At 45.3% G+C, this 19,156-nt stretch overlaps 1 protein-coding gene across 9 annotated transcripts in view; it reads right to left on the minus strand.

Annotated features, from left to right (window-relative positions):
- Positions 1-16,407, minus strand: part of LOC308660636 (glutathione S-transferase 3-like) — a 28,268-nt gene extending 11,861 nt beyond the window's left edge. The window contains exons 1-5 of one of the 9 annotated variants that reach the window (XM_081315079.1): positions 16,393-16,407; positions 13,410-13,770; positions 12,851-12,977; positions 9,382-9,503; positions 7,759-7,810 (exon numbers count right to left, since the gene is read on the minus strand). In XM_081315079.1, the coding sequence (XP_081171205.1) occupies positions 7,759-7,810; positions 9,382-9,468 (139 nt within the window). In that variant the 5' untranslated portion in view covers positions 9,469-9,503; positions 12,851-12,977; positions 13,410-13,770; positions 16,393-16,407. Of the gene's footprint in view, positions 1-3,887; positions 3,979-7,758; positions 8,004-9,246; positions 9,276-9,381; positions 9,504-10,236; positions 10,272-12,850; positions 12,978-13,409; positions 13,937-16,392 lie in introns of those variants that run through there. The other 8 variants (XM_081315082.1, XM_081315084.1, XM_081315078.1 and 5 more) reach the window with 8 other exon arrangements.
- Positions 16,408-19,156: the final 2,749 nt, after the last annotated feature.

Consider the following 19,156-nt stretch of genomic DNA (forward strand, 5'->3'; position numbering starts at 1 on the left):
CCTAAAAAAGGTAAAGAGCCACTGGGAACCGGTTCCATGACACATAAAAGAAACTGGGAGCCGCATGCGTGCGTCCATGCATGCGCATGCGCAAAAAAACGTTTTGCGCATGTGCAAAACGGGTTTTTCTTGTGCATGCGAGGACGCACGCGGTTGCCATTTTTTTTAATGTGTGATGGTTTGCTGATGACGGACATGGATGCAGGAGCCGGAGGGAAAGGAATGCAAAATTGCATGGAGGGGCGCAAGGGGTGGAAGATGCCGGGATGGGGAGAGGAAGAGGCAGGGTGAGTGGCTCCGAAGGACTCACGGTCAAGCCGGTGCCCAGCACGATCACGTCGTAGGCCTCGTCCATGGTGCCGGCTACACAGCCGCCTCCCCCCTCCCCGAGAGGAGCCAAGATGGACCGCGGGTTCAAGAATCCCGTTCAAGAATCTCTCCGCCGCGGGGAACCGCCCCAGCTAACTTCGCTTTTCCTATGTATGCCGTAGCAGACGCCAATGGGAGGCGTGGCGGGAGACGAGAAAGACGCGCGCGTTACTTTTCCCAGATTGGTGCCTATGCTTAGAAGCAAGAAAAATAAGTCCCGAAGCCACTTTCCCGGGGCTGCTCGTTTGGGTGGGGAAGGGGGGGGTTGTAAATCGCGGAGGCCCTGCCCCTCCTGCTGTCATGGCAACGGCGGTGGCACCACTGATCTGGAAGTAAATGGATCCGTAATTCTGAATAAAGGAGAAAATAATTCCCAACACCCCAGGTGTAGTTCCTCTCCCCATCCCCACTCTCAAGCCTCTGTCAGAAACATCTTAAAAAGATTTGCTGCTTGCAGTGACTCCCAAGATAACTCCGCCAAGGAAAAGAGATCCGCGATACGGGGTGGGGAGAGGGGGAAGGGCAGTAGTTGCACCCACACTGGTTGCATGTTAATAGTGTCGGGGACTGCAGTTCACGGCGCTTCGGTTACTGGGGAATATTTTTGTCAGTTCCAAAGCTGCTTTCCACGCTCCAGCTGCGTTCCCGCTCGTCGCCAGCCATAAAATGGTTGATAGGGCTTTGGGTCGACTGAGCAATGTAGGACCGCAGCCTTTATGATCTCCTGCTTCCCCTTGATTGCGTTACGGGGTTGAGGGAGCCGACCTGTCAGCTTTGGACCGGCCTCACCGTCCCGAGGCCGCGTCGGGTTTGTTTTTTTTTGCCCGCCTCGAATGACTCGCGTGTAATCGCGTCCTGATGATAAAGGATTCACGCAAGAGGGAGGGGAGAGAGCGTCCCCCGATATACTCGGTGAGGCTGAGACCGCTTTAAAGCTGGGCTTGAGGAACGTGTGTCTTTTAAAAGGCGAATCGTTTCAACTTTTTGGGACTTTTTTGGTTTTCTATCCCGTTTTAACGAGGTTCTGATTTGGCTCTGTTTGGTTTCTTTGGCGTGCCCGGGGGCGGGGGGGGGGGTCGGTGGAAGAAGAGAGATTCAGGGATTTCGAAATGGCGAAGATGAGAATACAGCATGCTTTCTTTCGTCTGCCCTCTCACCGCTTAACAGCGGCGCCGCTGCCCGTTCGCGCGGAGGTCCGCGCGCACCTCTCCAAAGGTTTGGGGAGGTGCGCGCGCACCTCCGCTCGTTCGGAGAGGTGCGCGCGCACCTCTCGGAATGGGCAGCGGCGCCGCTTGTTGGGAAAGCTGCCACGGCCCGTTTGCAGAGCTGCCGCTTTCGGCAGCCTGCAAACGGGCCGCGGCAGCTTTCCCAACGAGCGGCGCCGCTACCCGTTTGCGCGGAGGTCCACGCGCACCTCTCCAAAGGTTTGGGGAGGTGCGCGCGCACCTCCGCTCGTTCGGAGAGGTGCGCGCGCACCTCTCGGAATGGGCAGCGGCGCCGCTCGTTGGGAAAGCTGCCACGGCCCGTTTGCAGAGCTGCCGCTTTCGGCAGCCTGCAAACGGGCCGCAGCAGCTTTCCCAACGAGCGGCACCGCCGCCCATTCGCGCGGAGGTCCGCGCGCACCTCTCCAAAGGTTTGGGGAGGTGCGCGCGCACCTCCGCTCGTTCGGAGAGGTGCGCGCGCACCTCTCGGAATGGGCAGCGGCGCCGCTTGTTGGGAAAGCTGCCACGGCCCGTTTGCAGAGCTGCCGCTTTCGGCAGCCTGCAAACGGGCCGCAGCAGCTTTCCCAACGAGCGGCACCGCCGCCCATTCGCGCGGAGGTCCGCGCGCACCTCTCCAAAGGTTTGGGGAGGTGCGCGCGCACCTGCGCCCATTCGGAGAGGTGCGCGCGCACCTCTCCAAACGGGCGGTGCCACTCTCCATTTGGAGAGGTGCGCGCGCACCACTGCCCGTTCGAAGAGGTGCGCGCGCACCGGGCGGCTGGGAGCCGCAGAGGACGGCTCAAAGAGCCGCATGCGGCTCCGGAGCCGCGGGTTGCCGACCCGTGCCCTAGAGCAACTTCGTCATTCTGCTTCATGATGTGGCTCACAAAGCCAAACCGAGGAGAATGGAGGTTATAGCAGGCCTCTCATTATACAACATGTGAACGCAAATGACTTCTCTTTTCATGTAGACCAGACATGTCAAACACAAGGCCCGGGGGCCAGATCCGGCCCGCAAAGTGGTTTCATGTGGCCCGTGAAGCCATCCTGGAAACAGTGAGGGAACGGCCCCCACTGCCTTGGCCCTGGCCCAGAGACCCTCCTATCTGTCCCACTCCTGCCCAGGCCCCCATAGGCACCCTTGATGCGAACAATGTAGAGCTGGTCATGCCCACCCAGTAGGCCATACGCACTCTAGCCATGCCCACCCAGTAGGCCACGCCCACCCTGGCCATACCCACCTGGCCCCCTGAGGGCAACCGCAAAGCTGATGTGGCCCTCAATGAATTTGAGTTTGACACCCCTGAACTAACCAGTGGAACAACCTGCCTCCAGAAGTGGTGAATGCTCCAACACTGGAAGTTTTTAAGAAGAGACTGTCCAGCCATTTGCAGGGGTGTCAAACTCAATTTCATTGAGGGCCGCATCAGCATTGCGGTTGCCCTCAGGGGGCCGGGTGGGTATGGCCAGGGTGGGCGTGGCCTACTGGGTGGGCGTGGCTAGAGTGCGTATGGCCTACTGGGTGGGCGTGGCCAGCTCTACATCGTTTGCATCAAGGGGGCCTATGGGGGGCCTGGGCAGGAGTGGGACAGATCTGAGGGTCTCTGGCAGAAGGAGGGTCTCTGGGCAGTGGGGGCCATTCCCTCACTGCTTCCAGGATGGTTTCGCGGGCCACATGAAACCACTTCGCGGGCCGGATCCGGCCCCCGGGCCTTGTGTTTGACATGTCTGGGTTAGTTGTTCTAACTGTCAGGAAGTTTCTCCTTAGTTCTAGGTTGCTTCTCTCCTTGACTAGTTTCCATCCATTGCTTCTTGTCCTGCTTTCAGGTGCTTTGGAGAATAGCTTGGCTCCCTCTTCTTTGTGGCAGCCCCTGAAATATTGGAACACTGCTATCATGTCACCCCTCACCCTTCTCTTCATTAAACTACACATACCCAATTCCAGCAACCGTTCCCTATATGTTTTAGCCTCCAGTCCCCCAATCATCTTTGTTGCTCTTCTCTGTACTCTTTCTAGAGTCTCGACATCTTTTTTACATCGTGGTGACCAAAACTGAATGCAGTATTCCAGGTGTGGCCTTACCAAAGCATTGTAAAGTGGTATTAGTATTTCACGTGATCTTGATTCTATCCCTCTGTTAATGCAGCCTAGCACTGTGTTGGCTTTTTTGGCAGCTGCAGCACACTGCTGGCTCATATTTAAGTGATTGTCCACTAGGACTCCGAGATCTCTCTCACAGTTACTACTATTGAGCAAGGTACCACCTATACTATACCTGTGCATTTGATTTTTCCTGCCTAAATGTAGAACCTTACTTTTTTCACCACTGAATTTCATTTTGTTAGATAGTGCCCAGTGTTCGAGTCTGTCCAGATCCTCCTGTTCTGTACCAGCCTGCTACCGGCCCTGCAGAAAAGGCAGGGACAACCCCTTTACAAACGGCAAGAGGCTGGAATTAAGCCTGCCAAATTTATTAACATAAAACAGAGCAAAACAAGACACGAACCATGAAACAGGAGCTATGAAACAGGAACTATTCAAGCGGTTGCCTTCAGCAAACCAGCCCTCCCACGCATTCCCCTTTTATACAGTTCAGGGCGTGGCTTCTCTCTGCCTCCTTCCGAGGTGCCCCATTGCCTTCCTCTGTTTACTCCTGATTGACTGCCTCCTGCGTCGGGCGTCCTTGAACAGGGCCAGCTGTGGGTCATCTTCATCCACGCTGTCAGGCTCACACAGCTGGGTCTCCGTCGTGACCAGGTGGGAGGGGCCTGGCTGAGGGCTCTCATTAGCAAGCTCTCCAACCCCCTCAGCAAGCTCTCCAACCCCCTCAGCAAGCTCTTCAACACCCCCCTCCTCCTCTGAGTCGTCCGACCCAACTGCCGAACCCACAGGCTGACCCTGAATCACAACACCTCCTGTATCTTAAGCCTATCTTCTGGAGTATTGGCTATTCCTGCCAGCTTGGTGTCATCTGCAAATTTGACGAGTTCCCCATCTATCCCCTCATCCAAATCGTTGATGAAGATGTTGAAGAGCACTGGGCCCAGAACAGAGCCCTGGGGCACCCCACTACATACTTCCTTCCATGTAGATGCAGTTCCATTGAGGACCACATGCTGAGTACGGCCTGTCAGCCAGCTACGAATCCATCTGGTGGTGATGCTATCTAACCCACATTTTTCTATCTTTTTTTTTTTTTTTTTTATTGAAAAGTTTTAAAATACAATTTTCCTTTGAAAAACCCCCCTTCCCCCTCCCTCCTCCCCTCCCTACCTCCCCCCTATCTCCCCCCCTCCCCCTCTCCCTCCTCCCTCCCCTGCCTCCCACCCCTCTACTTCCCCTCCTCCCCCCCTCCCCCCCCCCCGACTTCCCAGAGCAAAATACAAGGTATATATCTAAAAAGCAATCATAAACAATCATATACTAACAATTATAAACTCTAAAATCCATCACTCTCTAGCTTATATAGAGTAAACCAATCCTTAACAATACTAAATATGTATAAAGAACTAAAATAAAAGAAAACTAGCATCATTCCCATCTATGTTCTTCCACAATTCACTATTACCTAGACATATTCTCACTTACACATCACAAGCACCTATCCCTATTAACCTCTCTAGCCAAAATAGGCTATAATAGATAGTTCTTACACAAATTAACCCGCATTAACCCACAAAATTTTCTTCCTCTTCCTCTGTAGTAAATTGTCCATTAATTCCAAATTGAACATTCTGTTACCATAGATATCATCCCAAAACTCTTAAAAACACAGCTACCACTTGACTATAAGTATATTGTGGAAGTTCCATAGATTTCTACTGGTCTTATTTTTTAATCTTTTTTGAGCGTTTTAAGGCAGCACGCGTCACCCTCTGTTCTCTAGGATCATCCAAAAGAGTTGCAGCTTGATCTCCTCCTGTACCCTTCTCGTCTATCTGTCCATCTTCATCCTCTTGATGTTCTCCTTCTCCAGATCCCTCTGCAGCTTCCAGAAGTGTTGATGGGGTTGCTTTTAAAACATTGTTGTAAAAATCATGCGCTTGCTTCACAGTACCCAAACAGTACCTTTTGCCATCATACATGAAGCTCAACCCAGCTGGGATCTCCCATCTGAACCTTATATCTCTTTGCTTGAGCTCTTGCACAAGAAATATAAAGTCCTTCCTTCTCTTTAAAATCTTTGGAGGAATTTCTTTTAGAACCAAAACTTCTTGACCAGCAATCACAACTTTAGTATCATAGGCAGCTTGTATAACTTCATCTCTAATTTCCCTTTTTACAAAATAAACCACCACATCTCTAGGCAACTTTCTCTGCTTAGCAATCCAGGAATTCACACGAAACACTTTGTCCATGCCTTGTTTTATTTCAGATGCTGGATGGTTCAATACCCCCTCAAAAGCCTCAGAAACCAGCTGCTTTAAATCTTCCTTAATATTCTCTTTTAGGCCTCTAATTCTAACAGCAAACTGCATCTGGTAAAATTGAGCCAAACTCTGTTCGCTATCCATTTTGTCTTTTAAATCTTCAATTTCCAATACTTTTGCTTCTAATATAGCATTCTTTTGAGTCAAGTCTTCCACTTGATCATCCAGCACCTCCACACATTTAGCTACTTTATGCACTGAGGACAAAATGTCTACCTTCATCTCTCTAAGTTTCTGCTCCATCCTTTCTTCCATTCTCTGCTCCAATTTCTCCAATTTCTCCTCCATCTGTGCAAATTTAACACCCATTGACTCCAAAATTAACTGGGTATGTTTTTCAAGATCCTTCGATGTCAATACATCAGGAGAATGCAACGCCTGCAGTAATGATTGTTGTTGCACCGGAGAGTTTCCAGCACTCCGAAAAGTTCTAGGGGGAGGTTTAGCCGCCATCTTTTACTTACAATTGTGACGCACTTTCACTTTAAGTTTTAAGCATAGTCCATCAAGCTTGAGAGTAAAATAAAATAATCCTCTTCATCTCTTCACCTTTTCCTCTTGTACCGCTCTGCCTGCTCCTTTAAATCATAGTCCTTTCTTCAGGCAGGGATGGTTCGCAGACGCCTGGCTCTGCTCCAGGAAGTTCGGAGCAGAGACGACGGCCAGCTGGGAGCAACCCAGGCTTCGGGGGAGTTCGATCCTTCAGCCGCCCAAGCTCAAAGCTCAGGCGGCCTCGGAGAACTCTACCCCTACCTGGGGCCTCACCCCCTCCTCTTCTCCCGAGGAGGGGGCTTCAATTTCGCCCGAACAGCTGATCGGCGCTGTTTCGGGCGAAAAAACAAACAGCTGAGCCGCGGGCAGCCAGGGGAGGCTGTCTTCGGCGCCGCGCCGCCAGCGGAAGTCCCCACATTTTTCTATCTTATCAAGTAGTAGGTTGTGATCTACTTTATCAAATGCCTTACTGAAGTCCAAGTAAATTATATCTACAGCATTCCTCTGGTCCACTAGTTTTGTCACTTGGTCAAAGAATGCAATAAGGTTTGTCTGGCATGATCTGTTTTTGACAAACCCATGTTGGCTTTTAGTGACAACTTTGTTCGCATCAAGGTGTTCGCTGATTTGTTGTTTGATTATCTTTTCCAGAATCTTCCCAGGTATTGAGGTCAGGCTGATAGGTCTGTAGTTTCCTGGATCTGTTTTTTTCCCTTTTTTGAAGATGGGAACTAGCTCTCTTCCAGTCCTCTGGTAGATCCCCAGTGCTCCAGGATCTTTGAAAAATATAGTTCAGTGGTTCTGAGATCACATCTGCCAGTTCCTTGAGACCCTTGGGGTGTAATCCATCTGGTCCTGGTCATTTGAACTCGTCTAGGCTGGACAGGTGCTCACTTACCATTAGAAGTTCAATTTGACACCAGGTCATTGTTGTTTTTAATGTTTTTATGCTTTAATTTGTTTAGTTTTATAGTTTTGATATGATTTCATATGTTGTTTTAACTTTTCATTGGGAGCCACCCATAGTTTGGAAGATGGACAACTATTTAAATGTTTTGAATGAATGAATGAATGATTAATGCTCCCCCACTCTGCAATGCATGTAAAAACTAAGTAGGGCTTCAACTGTGTAGCTTTCGTCTTGAACTTTTTTTGATTCCCTCCCCCTCTGCAGTCACCCAGATCTCATTCAAACGTTAAGTCCTCAAGGCATTTACCAAACTTATTTCAGTGATAATAGATAAAGAATAGTTGCTGCATTTACCTTTGATTAATTTCAAATACCGTTCTCTTGTTTCCAAAAATTCTTCTTCAAACTGGAAAAAGGGGAAAAAAAAAAAACTGTTTTAACTTTGTATCACAGGGTACAGAATTTTGAAAACTCAGTTTAAAATACCTTTGGGGCCTCATAATACCCCAGATGAGAAAAGTTGGGTCAATGAGGGAAAGTTAACTCTTAACTCCTTCCAAACCTCCATTCCTTTGACCCAAATCCGGAAAGATTTGGCCTGTGCCTACCCTTGAGTAGGGCTACCAGATCTAAGCTGCAAAACTAATAATAACCACTGGATGGCAGCAAAAGGATAGAGCCGTGGTGGCGAACCTATGGCGTGGGTGCCACAGGTGGCACGCAGAGCCCTCTCTATGGGCACGCGCGCCGTTGCCCCAGTTTTTTATTTTTATTTTTTTATTTTAATTCCATTTATATCCCGCCCTTCTCCGAAGACTCAGGGCGGCTTACAAGCTTAGCAGTAGCCTTCATTCTATGTATATGCCTGCTTATTAGGGCTTTCACACACACCCCAAGCGGCATTATTACAAAGTCAGCTTAATTGCCCCAACAATCTGGGTCCTCATTTTACCTACCTCGGAAGGATGGAAGGCTGAGTCAACCTTGAGCCTGGTGGGACTCGAACCTGCACTAATTGCAGGCAGCTGGTGTTACTTAAGGAGGCATTAGCCCACTGCTCCACCAAGGCTCTAGTTGCCCCTAGGCGCGCCGTTGCACCGTCGCCCCTAGGCCTTCAGCTGGGTTTTATAAAACCTTTTCGCTTTAGGCCTCTGCCGCCGTGTGCAAAAAAAAAAAAGGTTCAATCAATCGATCAATTTCAACTTCTCGCAGGAAAATAAAAAGATCTCGCAAAGTTGGAACTGATTGATTCAACTTTTTAGTCCCACCCAGTTTGCCGTTACCACTGCAGCCACGCCCACCCAATGGGCCACGCCCACCCAACTGGCCTCATCCACGCAATGGGCCATGCCCACCCGGCACCCAATGATACATAAGTGGGTTTTGGGTTACATTTTGGGCACGGCCTCTAAAAGGTTCGCCATCACTGGGATAGAGGGAACCGTTTGCTCCCACCTAGACTCAGCCATATCTTTGTGATCTAGATTTGGTACTTGCTATAAGAAGAAAAGGAAAAAAAAGGAAGAGGTGTGCGTGTGTGCTGGCAGGATACTTTACCCATCCCCAGAATGATTCCACTTGAGTGGTCAATTGAGAAATGTTTAGGTCAAATCTCAAAGCAAAAAGAGGCCCCAATTTCATTTTTCTTCTAACACTGTAGAGGGCAGAGGTAATGACTTTGAAGGGTGAGGAAAGAGCTGCTATCAAGGCCACGGTTAAATAAACAGGGTTTGAGCCTGTTCCAAAAAACTAATTTGAGTTAATGTCTGAGGCCTTGCCCTACTTCACACAAAGATGAAATGAGGGAAGAGGAAGTATATTCAGACTTGCAAAATTCAATACCTGTTTGTGATGAGATGTACTTCGCATGCCTAGGAGAGAGGAGGGGTGTTCCAGAGGAACAAGCAACAACTCAGTTCAGATATGTAGTTTGTGTGGGGAAAAAGGGGGTTAACATGGTTTCTAGAAGAAACAAACCTCAACTCCAGCTGCTGCTAAGAGCCAGCGTACAGATTCCATTCGTCCTCTGCCATTGAAATAGGTCAGTTTGGGTTTCCCAGACATATTTTGCAACTTTTGATGTCCTAATAAATTGCAAGCTAGAAAATAAATAAATTTAATATAATCCATTACTGTATTTATTTCTAATAAAATGTATACAACCTTGCAGAAAAATCAAGTCATAAATCTCTTGAGAATTTGGCTGCACGTTGAGATAGTTTACCTAAAGAAATGTTAAAATATGGGTGTGGTTTGCTTATAGATTGACAATTGTAACTTTTTTAAGGTGTTTGTGAGAAAGGTGTCTATTGTTGACAATGGAAGAATGCAGCTATGTTCTCCATAGAGATGGAAATCTGAGAAGTAAATGCAGAGACTACAAGGGAAATAGTTTGTTTAATGTGCCTGAGAAAGAGTTTGACACAATTCTGACTGAAATGGTTTCAGGAATGACAATGAGAAAAATTTGGGAAAGGAAACATTTTATGCCTGCAGTGGTGCACATATCATATTTCTGTTCTTCTTCAATGTATAAATCTGAGAAAATTTATTGTGCAACTGTTTTAGGGAAAGTACAGATTAAGTGAATAGTCTTGAATTATGCAATATTTTACATAAATGTGCAGCTGAAGATTGGTTACTGAATATTGGTTGATACATAATGGAAGCAAGGCATGAATAAGAATAAAGGGAAGTTTTAGCAAAAGGCAACATTAAACTGGGAGTAAGCCAGGATATGCTTTGATCCTTTGGTTGTTTGATGTATTTATTGGTACACGCATAAGAATTGCTTGAAACAATGTTAGAAGTGTGTTAGCTAAAGGTACATACGTGTGTATACACTGGTATGTGGGTAATGCAGTTTTCAGCTGAGAATCCAAATGATCTGCATGAATGGTAGATTAGATATGAGGCAACAAGAAATATGGATCTGAAAATATATGTAACAAAACCCAAGACTGTCGTACTGGGGGTTTGACAAGAAAACTTTCTTGTCAAGAAAAATGGACAAAATGATGGTAAGTTTTACCTAAATGAACAAAATAAATAAATAAACAAATAAACTGAACTGGAATACTTTGGTAGAATATTTACTAAAGACTGGAAATGGATGAAGAGTGTTTAAGATGTGCCAATGGTGACAGGAGGATAGTAGGTAGCCTGCGGTCTGTTGTGAGAAGCCAAGTTTTGCCAAAAGAGATAATAGCTGTGTAGAAGGAAGAGAGGGTGGTTGTTTCAGGACAAATAAAACTGAATGCAGTGCAAATGGACACCTAATAAACGCATGGTGCTGAGTGAATTAAATAAACAAGTGAGTCACCATTATGAAAAATAAATTGAGGGAATTAGAGCATAAACTACTTTTAACTATGTTTCATTTACTTATCTCATGCCTTTAACATTCTTTGTTTACCACTGATCACTTCTTTTCTGTACTTATAACAACAGGAGGGACGTGTTGTGGGCCAAGGAGCTTCTTTTGGTGGGATCGAGGGAAGCCATTTCTGTCATGGCGTCTGCCGTCTGGAGCATCATTCCCTCCGAGGTGAGATTGGCCCCCCCAACCCTATTGGCCTTCGGGGGGGTGGGGGGTGGGAATGACCTTCACAGACAGGAGGGAGACTGCAGATGGGACAGCTGGAGTGTAAAAGATGTCTCAGCCGGCAAAAGGGGGGACTGAATGGGAAACGTTTCAAAAGGGATCCTTCCTAGTTTTCCGGTGTGTAAGAAGAAAAGAGGGGTAGAAATATTATCAGTCTTGCGAGATTCTGTTAATGTAATCTTACAATAAAGGTTGTTCTTGTCTAGACTACCCCATGGCTTAATGGGAAGGCTTTCCTTTCTTCTTACAGGAAGGATCCCTTTTGACATGTTCCCCATTCAGTCCCCCTTTTGTGGACTGAGACATCTTTTACCTGTCAGTGGTCTTATCTGTAGCCTCCCTCCTGTCTGCTAAGATCATTCCCACGTAAAATATGGTATTATCAGCCCCAAAGGCTTTTCTTCGTGCCAAAAGCTTTTGCAAACAGACAAAAGGCTTCAGGGGAGCGATCTCACACTCCTTTCAGGTCTTACATCCTTTTGCAAAAGCTTTTGGGACAGAGAAGCTTGAAGGAGTGTGAAACCAAAGGCTTCTCTTCTCTGTTGCATGAGTGGAGCTGTCCATGTGTGCACGTGTGCTGGCCCACTACTCGTGCAGCACGGTTCCCTTCTTCCCCCCCCTCCAACCTGTGCCACCCAAGCCGCAAAGATTGGGGACCTTTGGTCTAGACTACCTCACGGCTTAACAGGAAAGCCCTTAAAATATGGTCTTGACATCAGCCCTGAGGAATCCCATGGAAGGGTTCAATGGCTGCCCTGTATTTCTTGCTGTTTTTATTAGAGTTTAAATTATTTTAATCGCATTTTAAGGCTTTTGTTTTTTAATTATATTGATTGTTTGGGAGTGTTTGTTTTTCGTTGTTCTTTTTGAGCTGTCTCGAGTCACAATCTATGTTAGGAACGGAGGCTAGATGAATACTGAAAATGGACACTAGAGGGAACCAAAGGCAGAATAGAATTAAAAGCTGGCTATAACCTTTTCTTATTTTAAAGAGGTTTTTTTTTAATTGAACTGAAATGTTAATTAACTAAAATTTCAGAAAGCATACAGATTAAAATGGATAAATTTTAAAGACCTCTCTTAAATGCTAAACATTCATGAAAGATCAAATACTGATATGCCATTGGAATGATTTAAAGGTCAATATTTTTCGATGTTTTTCGATGTTTCTAAGATTAAGAAAAGCAAAGAAGGAATAAAAAATTGCAGAATTGGATCAGGAATAAATTTGATATTTCTAGCCACTCCTAAATGAACAAAAGATTTTATTAGTCCATTAAGCTCCGTGATACTTGTTGTGTAGTGGGTTCTGGAGAGCAGGAAGGACGCCGAGACGATGAGTACAGCATGGCAGATCTCTATTCGGTGGAAGTGACTGTACTGGGGAATAGGAGTTACCTGCCCTCCTTTTATACCTGGCCAGGTGAGCAGCCAGCCAATCAGTTTGAACCTGTTTCCCGCCGAAACTGGGTTCCTGCCAAAACAGTTACAGTTCAACGCCCCCTGGTGGTGACTGCTATGTAAGTGTGTATGTGTTCCCTTCACCTGGATACATAACAATACTGGTTTGAGAAGGTGCGAAACCCTAACAACTGCAGTGATTCACCCCTGTAGCAGGCAACCCTCTTTTCTCATCTGCATAAAAAAAACAATGCTGACCCAGAAAAATGCTTATGGAAAGAGCAAAATCCAAGCCTATGCAGCGGCTGCATTGCCTGAACCCAACTTAAAGCTGCCTCTTTGCATTCTCCAGCTCTCCTGACAGGGCTGCAGTATCTGGGCTGCAAAAATCCAGAAGACAATATGGAAGCTAAGCTCTACAGAAATCTGGCTCTTTCCTACCTTCCTACTACCCGCTACCTTCCAGCACGGATGGGGGTAGTAGCCCTACGAACGTCACGTTACTATGCAGTCTGACATACGAGGAAGGCTTTAATGATTTTTTTCATTTCAAATAGTAGTCATATCTCTATAAAAAGAAATTAATTTGAAAGAAGGGAAAGATATTAAAAGCCAGGAAAAGCCGCAAGTGTGTACCCAGAATTCCAACACAATCAATAAAGACAGTTTAATTACATTGCACAAAACTAGTAGGATCTCTGGTGAAATATTAATGGCACCACAGCTTTCTACCCTGGGCAAAGTCTTCACAGCTGCCTATTTTCTGGAGCTGACCTTGAACCTATTTAACAGTGACTGAGATGAGACAAATTTAATATTTCTAGCCATTCCTAATGGAGTTTTTGCTGAAACAGGATTGAAAATAGATCAATTTCTGGACCTAAATAAAAGTTAGACTATGGGGATAAAAGTATTTTTATTTGTAACTTTAAAAAAAGGTTAAAGGTTATATTTGCTTATGTTCAGTGTGATTGAAGATAGGAAGTCACTTATTTCTTACTGTCTTTGTTGTTTCTTTATTTCTCTATTTTTTTTTCTTTTTTTCTTTTTTTTCTTTTTTCTACAGCTTCTGAACTTACTGTATTCTTTCCAGCTTAGTTTGTATTAGTTTTTTACTATGGAGATTAAAAATTTCAGTAAAAGTATTAAAAGAGAAAAGGAACAAACACTGGATTAAGGCATTGCTAGATGGACTGCTTTCACTCCATCCTAAAATATTTTCAAGTTACATAATTCCACAGACAATTTTCTTCTGCATAATAGAAACTCACCTTAATGAAGTTTCTTTTCTCTACAAAAATACTGCACTGCACAGTATTTCTTTTTACTTCTGCTCCAACTGGGAGAAAATCCTGTTGCTGCTGCAGTTCAAAACAAAGAAGACAGTTTTAATCTCCACCTTCATGCCTAATCATTCTGCAACAGACATTGCTCTGCCTACTGTGGGAAGTCAGCCCCCCAGGGAAGGAAATATCAAAAGGATCTTAAAGAGGCAGGAAAGCATGCCCAGTTTTTCTTGATAGCCCCAGGTCTCGCTTCCCCAAGCAGAAACTAGTTCTGTACAAACTCAGATGTAAATACAGCTGGGAGATTAAGAAGACAAAGACACCTAAAATCTACATACCCCAGCCCCAGGGAAGCAGGACATAATAGGAGTAACCCATCACCATCAAAATACCAGAAAGGCAAACTCAGCTCAGAATACATGGCACAGGAAATAGCCTCAAACAGGAACAGGAAATCACTCCAAAGAAAAGGCTCAAGAGGGTATAAAAGCCCACTCCCTACTTGTGCTCAGTCCTTTTTTCTGCCAGACCATCTTCTTGTCTGGTTCTCCTCTCCAATAAATTACAACCTTCTTCCCAAAGCAGTTGCCATGTTTATTCCCAGCTTGGATGAACCACGATGAAGACCTTTCTTCCAACACTACAAAACTAACACAACTTCAGCCTCTCTTTATTTTATTTTTTCTTCCTTTTCCTTCCTCCATTGTCCTTCATCATATCTAATCTACTGCTTGAATAGCTTATTCTGTAATTTCTCTTTCTCCTATTAAAGATCTGCAAATAGGAAACAAATAAGCTAAAGTATTTCTATACTGCCTTTAGACAATTAACCGTTCCCTTCCAACGTAATCCCATTCTGCCCCCAGCAGCTCATATACAATATCTGAAAAGTTGGAAAGATAATTCCATATCAAAATGTCAAAACTAACCTGCAAAGCCTAATCTTATTTGCACCTCCACCAAGAAATCATATGAAGAAATGAAGCTTCATCTACTTATAGTCTGTTTCCCATGTCAGAAAAAGGCATTCCCACTGAGTTGTCTGTTCAGATTTATCATAACATTAATTGAACCTGTGAGCAAAATATTTTGGATTAGGCCCAATTACAAAATAAATGGACTATTTCATTGTGATCACTGCCTAGAATTGTTAGATGTTTTTTTCACAAGAATTGTCTACTCTTATTGATGCTACAGGATTACACCGTATGGGCAAAACAGTATTTAAAATCTCTAAACAAACTAGAAGAAATAAAACGGAGCAAACTAAATACACTGTAAACACAACTACTAGAATATTATTTTTTAAAAAAAAATACCTAAAACTACCCCATCTAATTATAAAACTATTTTGTAAATATTTATTTTTATTTTTATTTTTATTACATTTATATCCCGTCCTTCTCCGAAGACTCAGGGCGGCTTACAAGCTTAGCAGTAGCCTTCATTCTATGTATATGCCTGCTTATTATGGCTTTCACACACACCCCAAGCGGCATTATTACAAAGTCAGCTTATTGCCCCCAACAATCTGGGTCCTCAAATAGAATATTAAATTGCCAAATTATTAAATGAACAAAAGATTTTATTAGTCCATTAAGCTCCGTGATATTGGTTTGAGAAGGTGCTAAACCCTAACAACTGCAGTGATTCACCCGTGTAGCAGGCAACCCTCTTTTCTCATCTGCATAAAAAAAACGATGCTGACCCAGAAAAATGCTTATGGAAAGAGCAAAATCCAAGCCTATGCAGCGGCTGCATTGCCTGAACCCAACTTAAAGCTGCCTCTTTGCATTCTCCAGCTCTCCTGACAGGGCTGCAGTATCTGGGCTGCAAAAATCCAGAAGACAATATGGAAGCTAAGCTCTACAGAAATCTGGCTCTTTCCTGCTACCTTCCTACTACCCGCTACCTTCCAGCACGGATGGGGGTAGTAGCCCTACGAACGTCACGTTACTATGCAGTCTGGCATACGAGGAAGGCTTTAATGATTTTTTTCATTTCAAATAGTAGTCATATCTCTATAAAAAGAAATTAATTTGAGAGAAGGGAAAGATATTAAAAGCCAGGAAAAGCCGCAAGTGTGTACACAGAATTCCAACACAATCAGTAAAGACAGTTTAATTACATTGCACAAAACTAGTAGGATCTCTGGTGAAATATTAATGGCACCACAGCTTTCTACCCTGGGCAAAGTCTTCACAGCTGTCTATTTTCTGGAGCTGACCTTGAACTTATTTAACAGTGACTGAGATGAGACAATTTACATGTAGTGAGTTTTGGGGGGGAGGGGTTGTACTCTTTGTGCTTTCAGAAATCAGTTAATTATTGTTTTGATGTTACATATTATGATCTGGTGGGATCCCTAAAAAGTTAACACTATCTGTGTGCAAACATCTAATTAAAAAATCATCACAAGGAGAAATGATAGCTTCCATATATATTGGAATGAAAGAAGTTTTATCACATCATTTGATGAATGATCTTTAAACTAATAGATCCCAAATAGAGCATTGATAATATGGAAACCATTTTATCTGTTCATTGGACCTTCCCTATGTGTAGAGTCTTTTTGGTTATATTTTGCATGAGATCATCTTTTGGGGAAAAATGAAGAAACCTCAGCTGCATCAAACTGCAACTTTTTTTCTAAACTTCATCACTCTCTCCCCTCTTAACAAGCAAATATGATCTTACTGTGTTACCAACTTTGAAGACAGACATTTATTCTCAAGATACTTCCATACCATCGCTGCTTCCATTTGGCAATCCCACAAAAGCAGCTTGAAGATGATTCATAGTAATCTTCTCTTTTGACAACTCTGAAGCATGGAGACACAAGGAGCAAAAAAAAAATGTCATTTAATTCCTCTCCCACCCTTTGAAGGATTACAGGCCCTAGAATTACACAAAGGTACACTTGCAAGAAAAAGTATGTGAACCCTTTGGGATTATGTGGTTTTTTGCATGAATTGGCCATAAAATGCGCTCTAAACGTTATGTAAGTCACAACAATAGAAAAACACAGTCTGCTTAAAATAATACTACACAAACATTAGCTGTTGTCATGTTTTAATTGAAGATAAGATGGAACCATTCACAGTGCAGGGTGGGAAAAGTATGTGAACCTTTGGACTTAATAACTGGTTGACCCTCCTTTGGCAGCAATAACCTCAACCAAACGTTTCCTGTAGTTGCAGATCAGACCTGCACAACGATCTGGAGTAATTTTGGACCACTCCTCTGCACAAAACTGTTTCAGTGTAGCAATATTCTTGGGATGTCTGGTGTGAATCGCTCTCTTAAGGTCATGCCACAGCATTTCAATCGGGTTGAGGTCAGGACTCTGACTGGGCCACTCCAGAAGGCGTATTCTGTTCTGTTGAAGCCATTGTTTTGTTGAATTACTTGTATGCTTTGGGTCATTGTCCTGTTGCATCACCCATCCTCTGCAGAGCTTCAGTTGGCGGACAGATGGTCGTACGTTTTCCTGCAAAATGTCCTGATAAACTCTGTAATTCATTTTCCCATCAATGACAAGAATCCATCCAGGCCCCGAGGCAGCAAAGCAGCCCCAAACCATGATGCTCCCTCCACCATGTTTTACAGTGGGGATGAGGTTTTGATGTTGGTGTGCTGTGCCATTTTTTCTCCACACATAGTGTTGTGTGTTTTTCCCAAACAGCTCAATTTTGGTTTCATCTGTCCACAGTATATTTTGCCAGTAGTGCTGTGGAACATCCAGGTGCTCTTTTGCAAACTTCAAACGTGGTAAAATGGCTGCTTGATAATATAGTCTCCAGTCCGGGAGTCCAAATCCTCCACTATTTTTAGCTTCTTGTAACATTTTCACTTTAATTCATGCTTTCTTCCCTTGCCAGATAAATTTCAATATTGTTGCATTTATTTATTTATTTATTTATTTATTTATTTATTTATTTATTTATTTATTTATTTAATTTGTATAACGCCCTTCTTCCGAAGGACTCAGGGCGGTGAACAGGGCAATACATAATAAAAAAAAGATACAAAAATTAAAAATTATTAAAAAGTAATTAAACAGTGATGCCCGTAATAAATTAGTACAGATTAAAAGTTAAGGCCAATTTATAAAACCCAACCCCATCCCATCAGGTCAGGCCGGCTTGTTCAAAAAGGTGGGTTTTAAGATCGCGCCGGAAAGAGCGGAGATCAGGCGCCGTCCGGAGCTCGACCGGAAGATGGTGTTGTGACTCAGGGCCAGCCTGTGGGTCCGACAGCCGGGTCCGATGTATCGGAGGACTCAGATGTGGGGGAGGAGGGAAACGAACCGGCTGATGATGATTTGGAGGCTTTGCAGAGTCCTCAGCCGGGGACCTCTTCTCAGCTGTGTGAGCCCGAGAGTGCGGAGGATGATGACCCACAGCTGGCCCTGTTCAAGGACGCCCGACGCAGGAGGCAGACGAGCAGGGACAAACAAAGAAAGACTATGGGACTCCTCGGGAGGAGGCACAGGGAGACCACGCCCTGAGCTCTCTATAAAAGAAGTGTTTGGGGAGGGGCTGGTTGCTGAAAGCAACTTTTCCGCTTGAGAAGACAAGCTCTTGTGTTTTTGTTAACTGCGTAATTAAATCTTGGCAGAAGCCTTTTAGCCTTGGACGCTTTCCAGACTCTTCTCTTAATTAGGGGTTGCGAGAAGAGGGCTGGTTCAGAACAGTTTGCTTTCAGCCACCCACCCCTTAATACTACGATGGAGCAGCTTCTTGCCGAGAATGCCCAGCTCAACCAGCAACTCACCTTGCTGGCCACTCAGGTGGCACAACTGCAGGCTCAGGTACATGCTGCCCCCCCACCCAGGAGGAAATGTCAGTTAGCTATGCCGGATAAATTTGCCGGTAAACCAGAACTGTTTCCTGCCTTCCTGGGACAATGCCAGCTTTATATCAGCGTGAGAGCAGCTGATTTCCCCACTGACCGAGATAAGGTGGGATTCGTGTTGAGCCTTCTGTCGGGAGATGCAGCTCGTTGGGGCACGCCTCTGTTGGCACAGCCTAGCCCTTTGTTGGATAACTTTGGGGGGTTTTGTGACCATATGCGCCTCATGTACGAGGACCCGATTAAGGCGCAGACCGCCACCCGACGTCTGAAAGCTTTGAGGCAGGGTCAGCGCCCCCTACAGGCCTATATCAGCGATTTCCGGCTGCTTAGCCAGGATTCCGCCTGGAATGAGGCTGCGCTCGTGGATGCCTTTCAGGATGGCTTGTCAGAGGAGATGTTGGATGAGCTGGCCCGCGTGGACATTCCCTCAGATCTGAATGGGCTGATCCATCTTTGTCTGCGGATCGATGCCCGGCTGCAGCAGCGTAAGAGTCGCCGTGCCACCCCACAGACCCCTGCCGCCCCTGTTGTGCGTGAGCCCCCAGTCCAGAGGGAGGAGCCAATGGAGCTGGGTGCCGCCAGGTCCCGTCTATCGGTGACGGAA

Source organism: Vipera berus (assembly GCF_964194415.1).
Source record: "Vipera berus genome assembly, chromosome: 1".
Lineage (NCBI taxonomy): Eukaryota > Metazoa > Chordata > Lepidosauria > Squamata > Viperidae > Vipera > Vipera berus.